Below are 17,802 nucleotides of genomic sequence, written 5' to 3'. Positions count from 1 at the left end.
CCCCAGAAGTGGTGGCCGACTGTAGGCCTGACAGCGTTGCTGTCAGATATTGAGCTGGCGTCCACCTCCTTCAGCTCTCCGTAATTAAGGGTGTTCTGGAGAAAGTCAGATCAGCAGTGCCATTAGCCACTCTGGGCCTGCTCCGCGCTCAGATGGGTATCAGAGAGGCCAGCCGCGATTTCTGCCACTGTCATCAAAATAAACGTGCGCGCGGGCGAGGGCCCTCCCAGCCAGAACAACAGGCTTTGTCTCCAGAATTTAGCCCTTTCTCTTTCTGAGTCTCACCTCCCACTCCCTGCCCAGACACGCACCAGTGCCCTTATTTACTTAAGGTGCGACTTTCCCACACGTCATTTGCATAGTCTCTCAACCCATCTCCTTCTCCCTGCCTTGAAGGAAAATCAAAACAGAACCTTCTAGCTGAGGAAGTTCAGGTTGTGCCCTGCACCAGAAATAGTGGATTGGCAGGTTACCTGTTAAGATGGATTATGTATTACAGAGGCGGTTGTGTGGTGTGTTTTTTTCTCTTCCACATGAGAAAACTTGATGGGTCCAGTAGTTCCCAGGTGGACTTAGAGCCCTTTTCCTGGGCGCATATGTGCACTTTATTGCAAGCCTGCCAATAATATCAAAGTTAATTATGAATCATCATGTGAGGGAAGTCACTTCAATTTCTCATGAGAACCTTAATCATATACTATTAAACTAGGATAACTTTGTGATGCCTCTTTTAGGGTCAGTATTTTTATTTGTTTTCTTTTGAAGTCATCCATGGCCTCTTGTGGTTCTTTTTTTTTTTTTTTTTTTAATGCTTGGGGATCCAGCTCTCATTAATTAGGTGGTGAGGTTGGGTCCTCAGCTGCCTCTTCTTGCTTTTATTAGACAAACTGGAGAGGCATAGCTATCCTTAATTTGAAAGGGAAGACGGGAAGGTGATTAGGAGATTGCTACTTTCATGTCCGTTTCCTCTTAATATCTTTCAAGCTAAGAATATCCATTTTTTAAAAAATATTTTTTATTGATTTTTTTTTTTTTTTTACAGAGAGGGAGAGAGATAGTTAGAAATATCGATGAGAGAGATCCCTACTGAGGATGTGCCCGCAACCAAGGTACATGCCCTTGACCAGAATTGAACCTGGGACCCTTCAGTCCACAGGCTGACGCTCTATCCACTGAGCCGGTTTTGGCAAGAATATCCATTTTTAATCAAACAGGTCCCCTCCACCTCCCACCAATGTAGATGTTCAGTTTTTAGAAATGTCTATCCGATGATTTACCGTGCTTCTTTAAATAGTCACTTGTTACCTAGACCGATGTTTAGTGTTACATAAGCCCTGGAATCCTGAGTCAGATGAATATTGAACCACGCATGCCAGTGGTTCTCTGGATGGGGTGTGGCCCGCTTGGTGGTGGGGGCTGGGAAGCAGGCGATTAGCTGTCAGCCGGGTCCCTAGAATTTTCCCATGACCAGGATTTGCTAGCCTGCCTCCCGCTTTCTGGAAACCAAAGCCTTTCCTCTGGGGGTGCCTGTTCTCCGCTGTTTCAGCTGAGCAGCTCAGCGGGGGAGTTGGTGCCGAGACCATGACGTTTCCCAGGTCCCGTTATGGAAACACTTGCCTCACTCCACCTTCCTCCCCCACTCAGGCCTGGCCTCTCTCCCCCCCTCCCCCCCTGCCTGAAAGCTTGATTTTTGATAAGGCAGTTAAAGTTTCAGAAGGCTTGAAACCTGAGGGGGAGTGGCGGAGACCCTGCCCTCTCTCCCATCCCAGGTGAAGGTTTATGTTTGTGTTTTTGTTTGTGGATCAAAGGCACCATTGGGCCTCGAAAGGGTCCGATTAATGAGGCGCTTAGAAAGGTAACTCAACTCCTTTCCCCAATACTAGATAAACTGAATTGACCTTTTTTTTTTTTTTTTTTTGCAAAGTGAGAAATAACTATGAAATAAATTAGCCCAAGCAGCCATAGTCGTGGGTCACCAATTACCTATGGAATTGGTTGGGAGAGCTGCTGCTTCCCTTGCAGAAACGGATTCAGGCATCCTACCCTCCTCTTTGCCAAAAGAGGCGCCCCATTTCCCTCCTTGTTTGACTCCATAAAGCCCCGTCGCAAGGCTGTTTCCTGCCGCACTCGGTGTCCTGTTGCATTTTTGTGTGCTGGGGTCGTGACTCACTGTTTAGACAAAGGGCCGAGCCAAGCTGCTGTGTAAAATGGCCCAAAGTGCTGTGTTTGCGGAGACTTTCACATGGCTATTGTTGTCACCAGAGAGTCCTTCCTTCCCCTCTATAGCCGGCCCTGGGCTTGATTTATTCCACCCTCAGCTCATTCCTGGGAGCCTGAGAAGAGTGGCTTTGTGCAGGGCAGCCCCTCGCTGGCCTCTCTCCCCGAACAGCCTCCCTTTGTCATGCATCGCCTGGGAGGGGACCTTGGCCCAGCTATGAAAATGTTTGTTTAGAGGGAGCCCCAGACAAACCTTGAGAGTCTGAAACCCTGTCCCCAAAAACAAAACAGAAAAACCCGTGCACTCTGCAGCCTGGTCCGGGAATGAATGGCCCAGATCTCCCTGAATGTTCTAGAGACTGAAGGAGGCCTTGCTGTCTGTCCCTCAGGTGCCAGTATGGCTGGCAGGGCCTGTACTGTGACAAATGCATCCCGCACCCGGGGTGCGTCCACGGCACCTGCAACGAGCCCTGGCAGTGCCTCTGTGAGACCAACTGGGGCGGACAGCTCTGCGACAAAGGTACGCCTCGGGGAGGGACCCCTAGGGAGGGGGCACCTGAGGGAGGGGATGTCGGGGAAGGAGCACGCACAAGGTCTTGGGGGTGGGATGGCAGTCACTTAGCTGCTTTATTTCTTTATGTTTGTTTGTAGGGTATCTTTTAAATTATGAATTGGGAATCTGCTTAAATGTGCCTTTAGGCTCCAGTTTTGTTTTGTTTTCTTTTTTATGAAGGTATAATTGACCTATGGTAGTAGGTGGACAGGACAGTGATTCACAGGCATTGTGAAATGGTCCCCACCGTAAGTCTGGTGGCCATCTGCCCCCCTTACAGCGTTAATACAATGCTATAGACCATTCCGCTTTCCATCCCCATGACTTATTCATGACTTCCGGCACTTACAAGAAGGGGACTAGGAGCGCAGCGGGTTGGGCAGTCTTGACATCGCTGAGCCACTGACTTCTTTGGGATCCTCTTTTGCAGATCTCAATTACTGCGGTACGCACCAGCCGTGTCTTAATCGGGGAACGTGCAGCAACACGGGTCCTGACAAGTACCAGTGTTCCTGCCCCGAGGGCTACTCAGGACCCAACTGTGAGATTGGTAAGTGGTCCAGGTGGAACGAGGTCCCTTCGTTTAATTACTTTGTAACCAGGCTTTAAAAAACATACTTAAGGACTCATAAAAAGATGAGCGTATCCTCCACAGTGAAGACTTGCCGTTTCAGCAATCCTGTGGGTCTTGGAAATGTTCCTTCAGGTCACTCGCGTGTTTGGGGTGATGTAGACAGGCAGGGGAGGCAGTGTGTCTGTGACGCCACGACCCCGACTCTAAGATGCCTAGGGATGTGGCTGGAAATAGCGAGAGAGATGACTCCCTTTCTTCCCTAGATACAGCAGGCTTTTATCACAGACTTGCTTTTAGTTTTTGAAATGACCTTGAGCCAGTGGCCCAGGTGTGGATCTGGGCGTGGGGAGAGGGTGCAGGTAACGTCCCTTGCTGACTGCTATCACTGTCTTTGCAGCGGAGCACGCCTGCCTCTCTGATCCCTGCCACAACAGGGGCAGTTGCAAGGAGACCTCCCTGGGGTTTGAGTGTGAATGTTCTCCGGGCTGGACTGGCCCCACATGCTCCACAAGTAAGTCGGGTTCCGGCCTGTGTCCTTTTTAGAGGGTCATTCATTGTGTGGAGGTTCGGGGTCAGGGAGCTACCTGGGCTCGTGGTCCAATGTGAGGTCTTGGTGAGAGGTTATCTTGATGGGAGGGGGTGCATGCAGCCTGCAGTCGGGTGGGTAGTGTGACTTGAGCTCCTGGCCTGGGTACTTGGAAGTTCCTCCATCCTCCCTGCTAAGTGAGCACACGGATCTGCTACTGAAAGTAATGGGCTCACAGCATAGCTCCTAACTTTGCCTGTGCTCCCTGATGCTCTGCTCCTCCTGATAGAATCATGGGGTGTCTCTCAGCAGGGGAGGTCATCACCCCTGAATTTTGTCATGAGCGCAGGTGGCCCTGAAAGAGGGACTCGGGCTAGAGAGCCACCGTGGCTGCCATATTGGGCTGCCCATCAGAGCCACGGGGTGCTTCAGAGTACAGTTCTCCCTGTCCCACAGTTTCCCTTCGGAATCAGGGAGTCATATCCTTTAATAAGTCTCGGATTGCTGAGGTGCAGCCCAGGCCAGAGAAAACCACTGTCATCAGCCCTTCACACACACACACACACACACACACACACACACACCCCGAGGGCAGCAGGCAGCATGGTGAAGGATGTGGGTTCTGGGGTCGGATGGCCTGGCTGGCACCTTAGCCTCCACCCACCACTTTGTGGAACTCTGACCACAAAACTTCCCCGTGCCCTGTGTAAATGGGCTGGCAGCAGTGCCCGTCTCCTGGGGTTGTGAAGACTGGGAGAGCGAATTCTCAGAGCCTGGCACCTCATAAGTGGGCAGTGGGTGAGTGGTTAAGAGGCCTCCACAGTGCAGTGCAGAGGTGGGGCATGGGATCCCCAGGCGTACTGTTTTGGGGCAACTCTAAGCAAATACGAAGAATAAGCTTTTCCACCGTGAAGGAAGAGTTCTTTTCCCTTAGTTGTTCTCAGCTTCCTCTGAGCCATGATGAAACTTTTCTTTAAAAATAGCCCAGGGGTTGATGCTCTGGGGATCCCTGCCTGCTTAGGTTGGGGATTAAATGATCTGGGGCAGTGGGGGATTTAAAGCTAAAATCAGTCACTTACAGCAGGTGTCTGGCTGTTCTGTTAAGGCACCTCACGTGGTATTAAATTGTCTTAATTGTCAAACGGGTTGAGATTACATTGCCAACCCTCTTCCATTTCTCTCAGACATTGATGACTGCTCTCCAAATAACTGTTCCCACGGGGGCACCTGCCTGGATTTGGTGAATGGATTCAAGTGTGTGTGCCCACCCCAGTGGACTGGCAAAACGTGCCAGCTAGGTAAGAAAGTGCCTGCACCAAGGTTGGCTCTGACCATCAGAGCCATTGAGGAAGATGAGCATGTGGCCCGCGGTGTGGGTCTGCACACATCACACTTAAGTAATTTATTATCGAGAGTCCAGCCGGCCGGCCTGGGAGAAGGCGCTCGCATGCAAATGGCGAGCTCTTTCAGGCCCTGTGGGAAAGTGGTGGGAACTCCTTGAACCATGTCAATCGTCTGTCCGAGGAGCGTTCAGCTGGGCTCCAAATGGGGATGATCTCATGAGGAATGAGCTGTCTGCATTCTTCTTGCCACATTTAAATCCCAGCAACTAGGCGGTGCCAGGTTTTTGCACAGCAATGCCTGGTGGCTTTCTGCCGTTCTGCTGGGGCCCCTTGTTCAGCAGCAGCCGGAGAGCTGTCCATTAGCATTCCTTATTGGAAAATGGCTAGGGAGAGGGATCTGAGGCTCAAAGGAGAGGGGACCTAGGATCTGTTACTTAGCTTATTAAACTGTCTCCTGTTGTAGACAAATGACTGGGGCAGCGTTTGGGGGAGGGAATGGGACAGGGGGGAGTGAAACTCCTTTCCTCACTGCTCATCCTCGTTTTCTTTCAGATGCAAATGAGTGCGAGGCCAAACCCTGTGTCAATGCCAAATCCTGTAAGAATCTGATTGCCAGCTACTACTGTGACTGCCTCCCAGGGTGGATGGGCCAGAACTGTGAGATAAGTGAGTGACTTTGTTTTGATTTTGACTTGCATGAAACCGGGGTGTTGAAGGCCGTTTGCCAGTAGGGTGGTAAAAGGAAAACCTGGTGGAGGGGATGCTTTAGAAGAGGGAGTAGTCAGTGCAGAAATGGAAACATGGCATTTATCAGGCCCATTAGCGGGGGTGAAAGGGCCCTATTCTGATAAGATGGCTAAAACAAGGTGAAGTTTCACCAGCTCTGTCTCTGAAGAATGAGCGAGGGTTCCCACCCAGGGCAGTAACCTTATCTCGCTGGAAGCTCACAGGAAATCTGATTTGAAGTGTTTATCTGTTTGGACTGAGAAGGCTTTTCAATTAAAGCCCAATCTCAATGTAAATTGCCTCTTTAATATGATGGCTTGTTGTTGCTTTTTAGATATTAATGACTGCCTTGGCCAGTGTCAGAATGATGCCACCTGTCGGGTATGTAAATCTTTGCTTAAATCGAAACCTTAATGATCAAAAGCCAACTTAAGACTGATATGACCCTGGGAGAGCTCTGGGAGGTTTAAAGCTTTTGGGAGACTCGACCCTGGGCTATTCTAGTGAATCAGCTGAACCGCAACAGTCGTGCTAACCCGCTGCAGCCGCGTGTTGTGGAGGCACAGAAAGAAAGCCTGTGTTTCTCCCCCTCCCCTTCTCCTCTTCCAGGATTTGGTTAATGGTTATCGCTGTATCTGTCCACCTGGCTATGCAGGCGACCACTGTGAGAGAGACATCGATGAATGTGCCAGCAACCCCTGTTTGAATGGGGGTCACTGTCAGAATGAAATCAACAGATTCCAGTGTCTGTGTCCCACTGGTTTCTCTGGAAACCTCTGTCAGGTGAGCCTCACTCACTGGAGCCTCTGGCCAAGTTTTTACAGGGAGTCTCCTCCTGCTCCTCCCTCCCTCCTTCCCCCTCTCCTACCCCTCCTCTCACTTTCCCTTTCTCCTCCCTCCCCCCACTCCTGTGAAACCTATTAACCTCCCATTGGCTAGGCATCTCCACTAGACAAACGCTGGTGGAGAGAGATGGAGTGGTTTTCTTGGTAGTGTCAGTAGCCTGTCCATTTCATCTCAGCGCTCTGTGATTTTGCTCTGCTTCTTCCCGTGTCCACCTGGACAGCCTCTAGGGGCCTACCAGTGTGTCATGCAGGCTGTTCTAATAGAAGCAGATGAAGGGGTCAGGTTCCAGTGTTCGCTGCCCCGGAGACGGTATAATCATACCTTTGTCTTCCTGTGTCCTCTCCCACCGCCCTGCTCCCGCTCCTTGCAGCTGGACATAGATTATTGCGAGCCCAACCCCTGCCAGAACGGTGCCCAGTGCTACAACCGTGCCAGCGACTATTTCTGCAAGTGTACTGAGGACTACGAAGGCAAGAACTGCTCCCACCTCAAAGACCACTGCCGCACGACCCCCTGTGAAGGTACTTCCTTCCTCCCAGCTCCTGACCTGTGTCCGAGGCTCGCTCCTCTGTCACTGCCCCCATCATAGTCTGAGAACTGGTGTAAGGGAGGAGATCCAACCTCTCATCTGACTTGCTCGGGGGAAGTCAGAACACATGGAAGCAATCGAGTCGGGCCTGCCTGTGGGAGAACCATGCCTGCAAGTAGCCCAGGGGAGCGAATGAAACTCACTTAGCATTCCTAGCCTGGGGTGGGCTGATCCACAATGCTGAGACAAATTCCTCAGAGCAGCCCTGTCAGGAAGACTTCCCGCGGCGGTGGAATGTCCCGTGTCTGTGCTGTCGGGCACGGTTGCCATAAGCCACGGGCCGTGTGGCCAGTGGAGCATTGAGAGTGTCACTGCTGTAGCTAGAAACTTTTATCTTACTTACCGTGTTTCCCCGAAAATAAGACATCCTCCGAAAATAAGACCTAGCACATGGAAAGATAAGACATCCCCTGAAAACAAGTCCTAGCGCAACTTTGGGAGAAAAAATTAATATAAGACACTGTCTTATTTTCGAGGAAACAGGGTAGTTTCACATGGTTTCAGTTTAAGTAGCCACATGTGGCTCATGGCTGCTAAATGGGGCACAGCCTTGCAGGTTCTGGAAGTGTGTCCTTCAGAGCCTGCCTTGAGGACAATGAAGTGGGGAGTGAAGCCGGTTCTTCCTTTGGCTCCTTCCACCAGAGAGACCTCCCGGTTGGGAGGAGAGGGGCCCTCCTGTAGGCTCTGCTGGCCACATAGGGAAAGCATGCCCTGAACAAACGCAAACCATTCCCGGCAGCCTGGCATCTGATGCTGTCACAGTGTGAGGTGGCATGCTGCCAGAGGCTTGGCCCCCAGGTGCCTCTTGGTTCCTTCCCCCTCATTACCAGAGGTGCCTGTCATAGGAGCGCAGGCTTGGCATACGTCCTGGGCATGAGAACGCCGTGTCCTTTGGGCCGGTGGCCGTAGTCTGATCCCGAGTGTGTCTTCTAGTGATTGACAGCTGCACGGTGGCCATGGCCTCCAACGACACGCCTGAAGGGGTGCGGTACATTTCCTCCAACGTCTGTGGCCCCCATGGGAAGTGCAAGAGTCAGTCGGGAGGAAAGTTCACGTGTGACTGTAACAAAGGTTTCACCGGGACGTACTGCCACGAAAGTAAGACCCTTTCCCTGCCTCTGCCCAGCTCTTGGGGGGCGGGTGCCGTGTGTGTCTAAGTTGTTTCCATGGGGACCAGTGAAGGTCTGCAGTTATATCCAGGATCTAAGACCGAGCGTGTTTTAACTTGTGATCATGGATGCCGCCTAGCCTTCAGCACATTCATCTTGGAATGTTCTGGAATCCTTGCAGTTGCGGGTGGCCTCGCTTTCTGCGGGAATTTCTTCCCCCCACACACACAGCAGCTGAGCCTGTGAGGGCCTCAGGTAGGAGAGCCCTGCCTGGTGCATTCGAGAGGCAGTCCTGATGGAACTGAGGAGGGTTTTTGAGCCGCCAAGTGCATCTGTCTCCTCGGGCGGCGGCCTATAGGACAGTGCCTGGCTACCCTGATCCTTGATTGACCTTTTTCTTTTTCTCTCCTTCCTTTCTCAGATATTAACGACTGTGAGAGCAACCCCTGCAAAAACGGAGGCACCTGCATCGATGGTGTCAACTCCTACAAGTGCATCTGCAGTGACGGCTGGGAGGGGGCCTACTGTGAAGCCAGTGAGTGTGCCCTTGGGACAGACCGCGGTGGGTTGTGGAGGGCGGGGGTCGATAGAGGAAGCCTTTCTTTTTAATGAAATCTCGGCGAGGAAGACCCCAGCCCCGCCGCCTGGGTCCCTCTCGCATTTGTTAATGTGGGGCATGGCCAGTGCAAAGGCACTTCGGCTGATACGCTCTCGAGTCAGATTGTGTCATTGGGATGATTAATGTCCCTGCTTGCAATGAAGGAACCCCCTTTCTGTTCTGATTGTAATTCCCGCCCGTCTTGATTTTAATGTTGTGGCTTTGTGGGAGGGTCAGGCCTGCCCCTGACTGGCCTAACTTGGGGCGTTAGAAGTGAGCTAGTCGAGGTGCTTCTTTGCTCCTGGAAAGGGTGATGGTGTTCAAGTCCTGGGCCTGCTCCGCTGGTCTTGGGACCTGGAGCAGAAAGCGGGGGTGGAGGTGGCCATGGGAACAGCGTGGCTCTCCTGGGTGGTAAGGTCCCGGATGGACGTGCTTTCAGCTGGCTGTCTCCTCTTTGGCTCTAGACATTAACGACTGCAGCCAGAACCCCTGCCACAACGGGGGCTCCTGCCGCGACCTGGTCAACGACTTCTACTGTGACTGCAAAAACGGGTGGAAAGGGAAGACCTGCCACTCCCGTAAGTGATTTCCGGCTGGGATGCTGCCTCCCCCTTCTGTGAGGGGGCCGGTTAGGCGCTCACTCTGACACCCTCCCCCTCCAGGTGACAGCCAGTGTGACGAGGCCACGTGCAACAACGGCGGCACCTGCTACGATGAAGGGGATGCTTTCAAGTGCATGTGTCCCGGAGGCTGGGAAGGGACGACCTGTAACATAGGTAACTTTCTGCCCCATGTGAGCCCCTGTGAGCGTTTTCCTGGTGTTGGGTCCTTGCCCCTTCAGACTGTCTTTGGATCCTCAGGTCTCGCCTGTTTCTGTCTTGCAGCCCGAAACAGTAGCTGCCTGCCAAGCCCCTGCCACAATGGGGGCACCTGTGTGGTCAACGGCGAGTCCTTCACGTGTGTCTGCAAAGAAGGCTGGGAGGGGCCCATCTGCACTCAGAGTGAGTGTCTGCCCCCCTCCCCCGGTCTCCCTCCTCCCCTAAGGCTGAGGGAACTCAGCCTGACACCCTCGGGGACTTTGTGTGTGTGTGTGTGTGTGTGTGTGGGGGAGGGGGGAGGGGGGGGAGTGCAGAACCAGAGGCAGCAGAGCTGTGTGATGTTGGCCTCTGCATCACCTGGCTCTGTCCTAATGACTTGATGGGATACAGCCCTGACCTGGGCATGAGAAAGTCGGGAGGAGATAAGTGGAGACAGATGGTGTCTCGTCCTTAGCTCCGTCTGAGAAGCGCCTGTCTCTCTGCATTCTCATACGCCTCCCCGGCCCTGCCAGGGCCTCTTCCTGTGGACATGGGTCCCACGGTGAAGGGAACAAAGTGTGGCGCAGGCCTGGTTCCAATTGAGCGGGGTCTTAAGTGCATACTGCTGGTGTTAACGGCGACGTTATCATTCGGGCATTAGGGAACTGGGCGGTGTTTTTGCTGAGGGCTAAGACTGCTTCCCTGTTAAGTTGCCTTTTTACTTTGCAGATACCAATGACTGCAGCCCTCATCCCTGGTAAGTGTGACCACTCGTTGGTTGTAATGTGCATGGGCATTTGTCTAAGATAAAGGTTCTGATTTAGGAGGTCAGGTGGGCTGCAGACTCTGCCTTTCTTTCTTTTTTCTTTTTTAAAAATATATTTTATTGATTTTTTTTACAGAGAGGAAGGGAGAGGGGTAGTTAGAAACATCAATGAGAAACATCGACCACCTGCCTCCTGCACATCCCCTTACTGGGGCTGTGCCCACAACCAATGTACATGCCCTTGACCGGAATCGAACCTGGGACCCTTCAGTCAGCAGACCGACGCTCTATCCACTGAGCAAACCGGTTTGGGCCAGACCCCGCCTTTCTGACAAATGGCCTGCTGGGCTGTGGCCACTCTGTAATTAGCCAGGTTGTCTTATTTAGAGCACTGATTCTCAACCTTGACTGCCCATGAGAATCAGAGTTTTTAAAGCCCCCACCCCCCACCCCCTGGGCAGCAGTGAGTGTGGCCAGGGTGAGAGCAGCTGGTGGCAACAGGCATGGCTTCCTGTTGACTGGCAGCCGGAGCCGTGGAGTGGGAGGTTGGTAACTGAGGTGGTCTTTGCTCTCTTCTTAGTTACAATAGTGGCACATGCGTGGACGGAGACAACTGGTACCGGTGCGAGTGTGCCCCTGGTTTTGCCGGGCCTGACTGCAGAATAAGTAAGGACTGCTCTTAGCCGGGTCTCCACTGGCTTTATTCCCACCCCCCACCCTTGCCACCCTTCAGCCTGAGACTGTTCATCTTTAAAGCAATTAGGCTGTGATTTTTGATTCCCTTTATTGCCTGTCAGGGCTCTCTAATCACCAACCACCCACTGGTGAGACCCTTAGGTACCCGTTGGCCCTTGCATGGGTGGCACAGCCCTCCTTGTTTTAGGGGAGAGGGCACCAGCCACAGAATATGATGATTAAGCTACTCTGAGGCCCTAAGGAAAGGGTGTGCTTTTCCCCGTGACTAACATGCAATTATGGGCAAGTGGACATTAGCCACAGCTACGCTGGTGGAGCTCAGAGCTAAGACTTGGTGGAAGGATTAAAACAGTGAGGGCAGACAATGCAGTTTTTCAGGAATCTTCGAGTTTATTCTTTGAGCCTTTTTCCTACCTCTTTATATGCCTTTTCTTTTATAAAAGTGACAGAATAGTTATGTGTATTTTCTTGTCCCCAAAATTATTTAAAATGTTACTGGTGTCTGGGATCCCCTGGTCTGGGACTGACTGGCCTCCAGCACTGGATGAGGGTGCATTGTTTCTATCTCCTGTCTCTAAATCGGGTTGACATACGGCCTGGGAGTCAAATCTGGCCCACTGCCTGTTTTTGTAAATAAAGTTTTATTGGCATAAAGCCATGCTCATTCATTTACACTGTCTAGCTGCTTTCAGCTGTGATAAGAGTTGGGTAGTTGTGACAGGAACCACATGGCCTACAAAGCCTAAAATATTTGCTGTCTGACCCTTTTAACGAACATTGCCAGCCCTTCCTGGAAATTGTATTCAGAAGAAGGCACGCATTTGGGGAGGCAGCAAGTTTAAATTAAATGATTCTCAGGTGTTAAAAGTCAAGCCCGTGGTGGCTGGGGAAGCCGTGACTGACTCTTTCAGAGCACTGATGGCCTGTTTGTTCGGGTTCTGTTTACATGATGAGAATCCATTGGCCTCATGTTTGCATCTCTTATGCCTTTCTACTTGTGTATTATGCCAGTGAAAACATAGTCAAACAGTGTTGCCTCCCATTGGAGCCTAATCTTGAACTCCATTTCTCCTAGACATTAACGAATGTCAGTCTTCACCGTGTGCCTTCGGGGCAACCTGTGTGGATGAAATCAACGGCTACCGGTGTGTCTGCCCTCCAGGGCACAGCGGCGCCAAGTGCCAGGAAGGTATGTGGGCCAGACCCCGGCTGCCCGTGTGTGTGTGGGGGGGGGGGGGGGGGGTGGTGGTGCTCCAGACACTACAGTCGCTACAGTCGCCATTTTTGCCATGAGTAGGCATTGTGCTCGGGGGGTAAGCACAGAGGGGACATGTGGGGACCAGAGGGAAGGGGACACTTTGAGAGCTCCCTGGAGCTGTGATTATACTGTGCAATAAGCCATCTCTGAACTCGGAGACTAAGACAAGTGTTTGTGTTCATGGGGCTGCAGGGCGGGCAGAGTGATAGGTGCTGTAGACTGGGCTCAGGTCTGTCCCTTGTTCCTCCTCCCCTCTCCCCCTCCGCCCCACCCCGGCACCATCAGCTGTGTCTGGGACACGTTATTTTTCTGGCAAAGGGCAGGCTTGCAAGAGGCAGTGTGCTCTTCCAGCCAACTGGGAGGCTCTGCTTACCACACATCCCCTGACGTTGCCTTGGCTACATGGCCATGCAAAAAGCCGGTAGGGGAGGGAAGTATACTTGCTCTCCTGGAAGGAACTGTTGTCACGTGACAAAGGGCAGGGGTGTAATCGCTTCCTCACTGAGGGAGTAGAGAAACAAAGAGATCAGTCTACCGGTAAGGGAAGTCCTTTCACTCAAGCGTCTCCGCCTCTCAGTTTCAGGGAGACCTTGCATCACCATGGGGGGCATGATCCCCGATGGGACCAAGTGGGATGATGACTGCAACACCTGCCAGTGCCTGAACGGAAGGATCGCCTGCTCTAAGGTGGGGCGCGGGGGCTGCCCAGGTCACCTGGGTCCGGGAACAGCGGGTGGGCGTTTCTCCTGAGCTGCCTACTCCCCTCTCTCCCCAGGTCTGGTGTGGCCCTCGGCCTTGCCTGCTCCGCAAAGGGCACAGCGAGTGCCCCAGTGGGCAGAGCTGCCTCCCCATCCTGGACGACCAGTGTTTCGTCCGCCCCTGCACGGGCGTGGGCGAGTGCCACTCCTCCAGCCTCCAGCCCGTGAAGACGAAATGCGCGTCTGACCCCTATTACCAGGAGAACTGCGCAAACATCACCTTCACCTTCAACAAGGAGATGATGTCCCCGGTACGGAGCTGCTTTTCAAGTCGGGGTGGTGTGTGGGCTGCTTGTCCTGAGGCGGGAGCCTCTCATGCTAGGATTTAGTTCTCTAGCCTCGGGTGGGGCTTGCATGTCTCCTAACTTCCAAGGAAACGTCAGCCTTTCTCCTCCCAGTATCTTACTCGTGTGGACTTTTCAATATTGTTCCAGGGTCTCACCACGGAGCACATTTGCAGTGAGTTGAGGAATTTGAATATTTTGAAGAACGTGTCCGCTGAATATTCAATCTACATAGCTTGTGAGCCATCCCCTTCGGCGAATAACGAAATACACGTGGCCATTGTAAGTATACGATCCATCCACACTTCATGATTTGACTGCAAGGTAGCTAGCACACTTCATTTAGCCAGGAGCAAATAAGTACTTTGGAAGAGAGCTTGGCATACATGTGCGTTTTCAAGTAATTTTTGAACAAAAGTACAAAATAATATTGAATGGAAGCTGGCATTGAAAGAATAAAAGGTTTTTAGTTTTTTTAAAAAAATAAATAAATGAAGAAATAAAAATGTTACATCACGTAGAAAGAAAAGCTACTGTGGAGTTGTTCCCGAGCCCTGCAGACTGAGCCTTTTGTTTTTGTTTCTTCCAGTCTGCTGAAGACATACGGGATGAAGGGAACCCCATCAAGGAAATCACTGACAAGATCATAGACCTCGTCAGTAAACGTGACGGGAACAGCTCCCTCATTGCTGCCGTTGCGGAAGTGCGAGTTCAGAGGCGGCCCCCGAAGAACAGAACGGGTGAGTGCCGGGTGTGAACGTTCCCCTTCCGGGATGGCTGCCAAACGGATCTCCTCGTGCTGTCCAATCAAACCCCCAGGCTCCGAGTTACCTGACCTCCCCGAGGAGCTCCCTCCACCCCACTTAACTGGCGAGGAAACAGACCCCTAGACATGACTGAAGTCGTGGGGCGATGGGCAGAGGGTGACCTGACTTTTCCCTGTGCCAACAGGCTGTGCTCTCACAAGCGGGCACCCCTCTCGCGCATGCACTGTTCCCAGATCCCGCAGAGCCCTGTGCACAGAGCACCGCTGTGCTGTCCTGGTGTCTGTCCTAAGCCCCTGAGATACTGGCTTGATAGCTCGATGGCCTGCAGTGCGTCCAGTCTCCCCTCCCCTTGGATCCTGAGCATTTAAGTTCTAGCGTGGTGAGGAACCAGGCTCATGACCATTTGGGCATTGGAGCTGTCTGCGCTCAGATGGGCTCCTGATAATTCTGAAAACCAGAGTCCCTTGCCTGAACCCTGCGCTGCTCTCTCACACCAAGTTGGGGAATCTGTGGGAGCTGCTGCTTAGCTTAGTCCCTCTGGAGACACAAGTGTCAGGGTCTCCAGGGCCCAGCACGGCTGCTCAAGCTGTGCGTTGACAATATGCAGTTGGGAAAAGGGACGTGTCCCCACGGTGCCCCCCTGTAGGGACCAAGGTCAGAAGAACCAGTGCTGGTGGCCTTTTGTTCCGAGAGTTAACTGGTTTTGGGGGCCTGCCTTGCAGATTTCCTGGTTCCTCTGCTGAGCTCGGTGCTGACCGTGGCCTGGATCTGCTGCCTGGTGACGGCTTTCTACTGGTGTGTGCGGAAGCGGCGGAAGCCCAGCAGCCATGCCCGCTCGGCCTCTGAGGACAACACCACCAACAACGTCCGGGAGCAGCTGAACCAGATCAAAAACCCCATCGAGAAGCTCGGGGCCAACACGGTCCCCATCAAGGACTACGAGAACAAGAACTCCAAAATGTCCAAAATAAGGACACACAACTCGGAGGTGGAGGAGGACGACATGGACAAGCACCAGCAGAAGGCCAGGTTCGCCAAGCAGCCGGCGTACACGCTGGTAGACAGAGAGGAGAAGCCCCCCAATGGCACGCCCGCCAAACACCCGAACTGGACAAACAAACAGGACAACAGGGACCTGGAGAGCGCCCAGAGCCTAAACCGCATGGAGTACATCGTATAGCAGGCGGCTGGCGCCACTCCGCCGCTAGGTAGAGTCCGAGGGCACGCGGGGCTGTAGTTCTCTAACTTGTCTAGTCCGGGCCGAGGCTGTTGATGACTTAGAATCCCTGTGTTAATTTAAGTTTTGACAAGCTGGCTTACACTGGCAATGGTAGTTTCTGTGGTTGCCTGGGAGGTCGAGGGCTGCATCTCACAGCTATGCAAGACCCAGGCCCAAGTGCCCCGGGGGTGAGGGCACGGTCCCCATGGCCAACAGGCCTGGGACTAGGCGCCCAGGAGAAGGCCTGGCCCCTGGGCCTCGAGCTGCCACTTGTGCCAGGTGTCCCGATGGTGATGCAGTCTTAGGAGCATAGTTTTATTTATATTTATTGACTCTTGAGTTGTTTTTGTATATTGGTTTTATGATGACGTACAAGTAGTTCTGTATTTGAAAAGTGCCTTTGCAGCTCAGAACCACAGCAACTATCACAAATGAGTTTATTATTTATTTTTTTTATTGTATTTTGTTGTCGGGGGGCGAGCGGGGGTGGGGGGGTGGGGAGGACTTTGATGTCAGCAGTTGCTGGGTAAAATGAAGAATTTAAAAGAGGAAACGTGTCAAAAGTAGAAATTTTGTATAGTTATGTAAATAATTCTTTTTTTTTATTAATCACTGTGTATATTTGATTTATTAACTTAATAATCAAGAGCCTTAAAACATCATTCCTTTTTATTTATATGTATGTGTTTAGAACTGAAGGTTTTTGATAGCATTGTAAGCGTATGGCTTTATTTTTTTGAACTTATTTTCTTACTACATGTTGCCTATAAGCCAAAATTAAGGTGTTTGAAAATGGTTTATTTTTAAGGCAGTAGATGGGCTTCTGTGCCTGGAATATTGGTGGGAATTTTTTTTTTTTTTTTTTTTTTTTTTTTTTTTTTTTTTTTTGACATCAAGATGTTTAAAACACCTTCTAGAGCATCACTTTAAAACATGTTTTCAGGACTGACCGAGGCAGTTTCAGAATTAGTCTAGAACAGTTTTTTTTGTTTTGTTTTTATTTTCTGCTTTAGACTTGAAAAGAGACAGGCAGGTGATCTGCTGCACAGCCGTTTAAGGGAACAAGTTGAGTTATATGATGTAAACGTAGCCAAAATGTGAGTGGTTAAATATCATTAAAATGATCAAATTAATTGTGTGGAGTTGGAAGCACACCAATCTTATTTTGTAAATTCTGATCTCCTTTCACCATTCGTATGTAATGCTGAACCACCTGTAGGTTTGATTTCTGTTATCTACTGCATTTAGGGAGTATTCCAATAAGCTAGTTGAATACTTGAACCGTCAGATGCCCAGTAAGATCACTGTGTAGGTTGCCGTAGAGTACACTGCCTGCCTTAACGCGAGGAAATCAAAGCGCTCTTCCGAGGTTTAAGATCCAGAAGGCTTACAAAACAGTCATTTTGTTGGTTCACCATGGAGACCTTGAAGATACTTTGTATTGTCCTATTAGTGTTATGAACATAAAAAAAATGCATCTTTGATGTGTTGTTCCTGGCAATAAATTTTGAAAAGTAATATTTATTAAATTTTTTGTATAAAAACATGGAAAGTGTGGCCTCTTCTGAGCTTACGTGGTTTGGCTCTGCTGTGCCCCTGGCGGTGATAATGAGGGGCTCGGACCAGGAACCCCAAGCCTTTTCAGCCTCCAGATCCCCCTGCAGTAAAGCCTACCTGGGGGCCTTGTCATTCAACAAATGTGAGTACTTCCTGAGTAAACTACTGGGTCAGTGGTCTGCAGCGTGGAGGAAGCATGAGCGCTCTGTGCACCAAAAAGTTTTTTTAAAAAAACTTGGAATTGGTGTTGGGGGCTGAAGAGGGAGATTTAATGCTTTTTCTCCGGGTGTTTGGGCTCCTTGGGCTAATAGAGTAACTTCCTTCCATCATGATAGACCCTTTGTGCACACTGATGCCTCCAGGATAGTTTGCTCCTGGGGTCACGGCCCATCTATTTAGTCATCACTGTACCCAGGAAGTTGGCCTTGCCACACCGCTTTGGGTGCCAGGTGCCTGGCCTTCCAGAGGTGGGCTGTTCAACCTGGTAAGGGCAGAACTCGGGTTCTCACTTGTGGCTGCTGGGCCAGAGGACAACATGGCCCTGCCCCCGCCTCCTGGGTGGGGTAGGGGAAGCTTTGCCTCTGGCACCTGCAGCAAAGGATGAGCTGAGGTGATGTAC

At 51.4% G+C, this 17,802-nt stretch overlaps 1 protein-coding gene across 7 annotated transcripts in view; it reads left to right on the top strand.

The window, feature by feature from the left end:
• The window catches only part of JAG1 (jagged canonical Notch ligand 1), a 35,871-nt gene extending 18,699 nt beyond the window's left edge, over window positions 1-17,172 (top strand). For 2 of the 7 annotated variants that reach the window (XM_036418332.2, XM_036418341.2), the window contains 21 exons: window positions 2,607-2,737; window positions 3,201-3,320; window positions 3,742-3,855; window positions 5,055-5,168; window positions 5,766-5,879; window positions 6,274-6,320; window positions 6,549-6,722; window positions 7,156-7,306; window positions 8,308-8,472; window positions 8,905-9,018; window positions 9,546-9,659; window positions 9,744-9,857; window positions 9,966-10,082; window positions 10,608-10,635; window positions 11,225-11,310; window positions 12,416-12,529; window positions 13,176-13,285; window positions 13,374-13,607; window positions 13,791-13,922; window positions 14,230-14,380; window positions 15,130-17,172. In XM_036418332.2, the coding sequence (XP_036274225.1) occupies window positions 2,607-2,737; window positions 3,201-3,320; window positions 3,742-3,855; window positions 5,055-5,168; window positions 5,766-5,879; window positions 6,274-6,320; window positions 6,549-6,722; window positions 7,156-7,306; window positions 8,308-8,472; window positions 8,905-9,018; window positions 9,546-9,659; window positions 9,744-9,857; window positions 9,966-10,082; window positions 10,608-10,635; window positions 11,225-11,310; window positions 12,416-12,529; window positions 13,176-13,285; window positions 13,374-13,607; window positions 13,791-13,922; window positions 14,230-14,380; window positions 15,130-15,587 (2,902 nt within the window). In that variant the 3' untranslated portion in view covers window positions 15,588-17,172. The remainder of the gene's footprint in view (window positions 1-2,606; window positions 2,738-3,200; window positions 3,321-3,741; window positions 3,856-5,054; window positions 5,169-5,765; window positions 5,880-6,273; window positions 6,321-6,548; window positions 6,723-7,155; window positions 7,307-8,307; window positions 8,473-8,904; window positions 9,019-9,545; window positions 9,660-9,743; window positions 9,858-9,965; window positions 10,083-10,607; window positions 10,636-11,224; window positions 11,311-12,415; window positions 12,530-13,175; window positions 13,286-13,373; window positions 13,608-13,790; window positions 13,923-14,229; window positions 14,381-15,129) is intronic. The other 5 variants (XM_036418333.2, XM_036418334.2, XM_036418337.2 and 2 more) reach the window with 5 other exon arrangements.
• The last annotated feature ends 630 nt before the right edge of the window (window positions 17,173-17,802 follow it).

This window comes from Pipistrellus kuhlii, unplaced genomic scaffold (genome assembly GCF_014108245.1).
Source record: "Pipistrellus kuhlii isolate mPipKuh1 unplaced genomic scaffold, mPipKuh1.p scaffold_m20_p_6, whole genome shotgun sequence".
Taxonomy (NCBI): domain Eukaryota; kingdom Metazoa; phylum Chordata; class Mammalia; order Chiroptera; family Vespertilionidae; genus Pipistrellus; species Pipistrellus kuhlii.
This window is presented reverse-complemented; position numbering and strand designations above follow the sequence as displayed.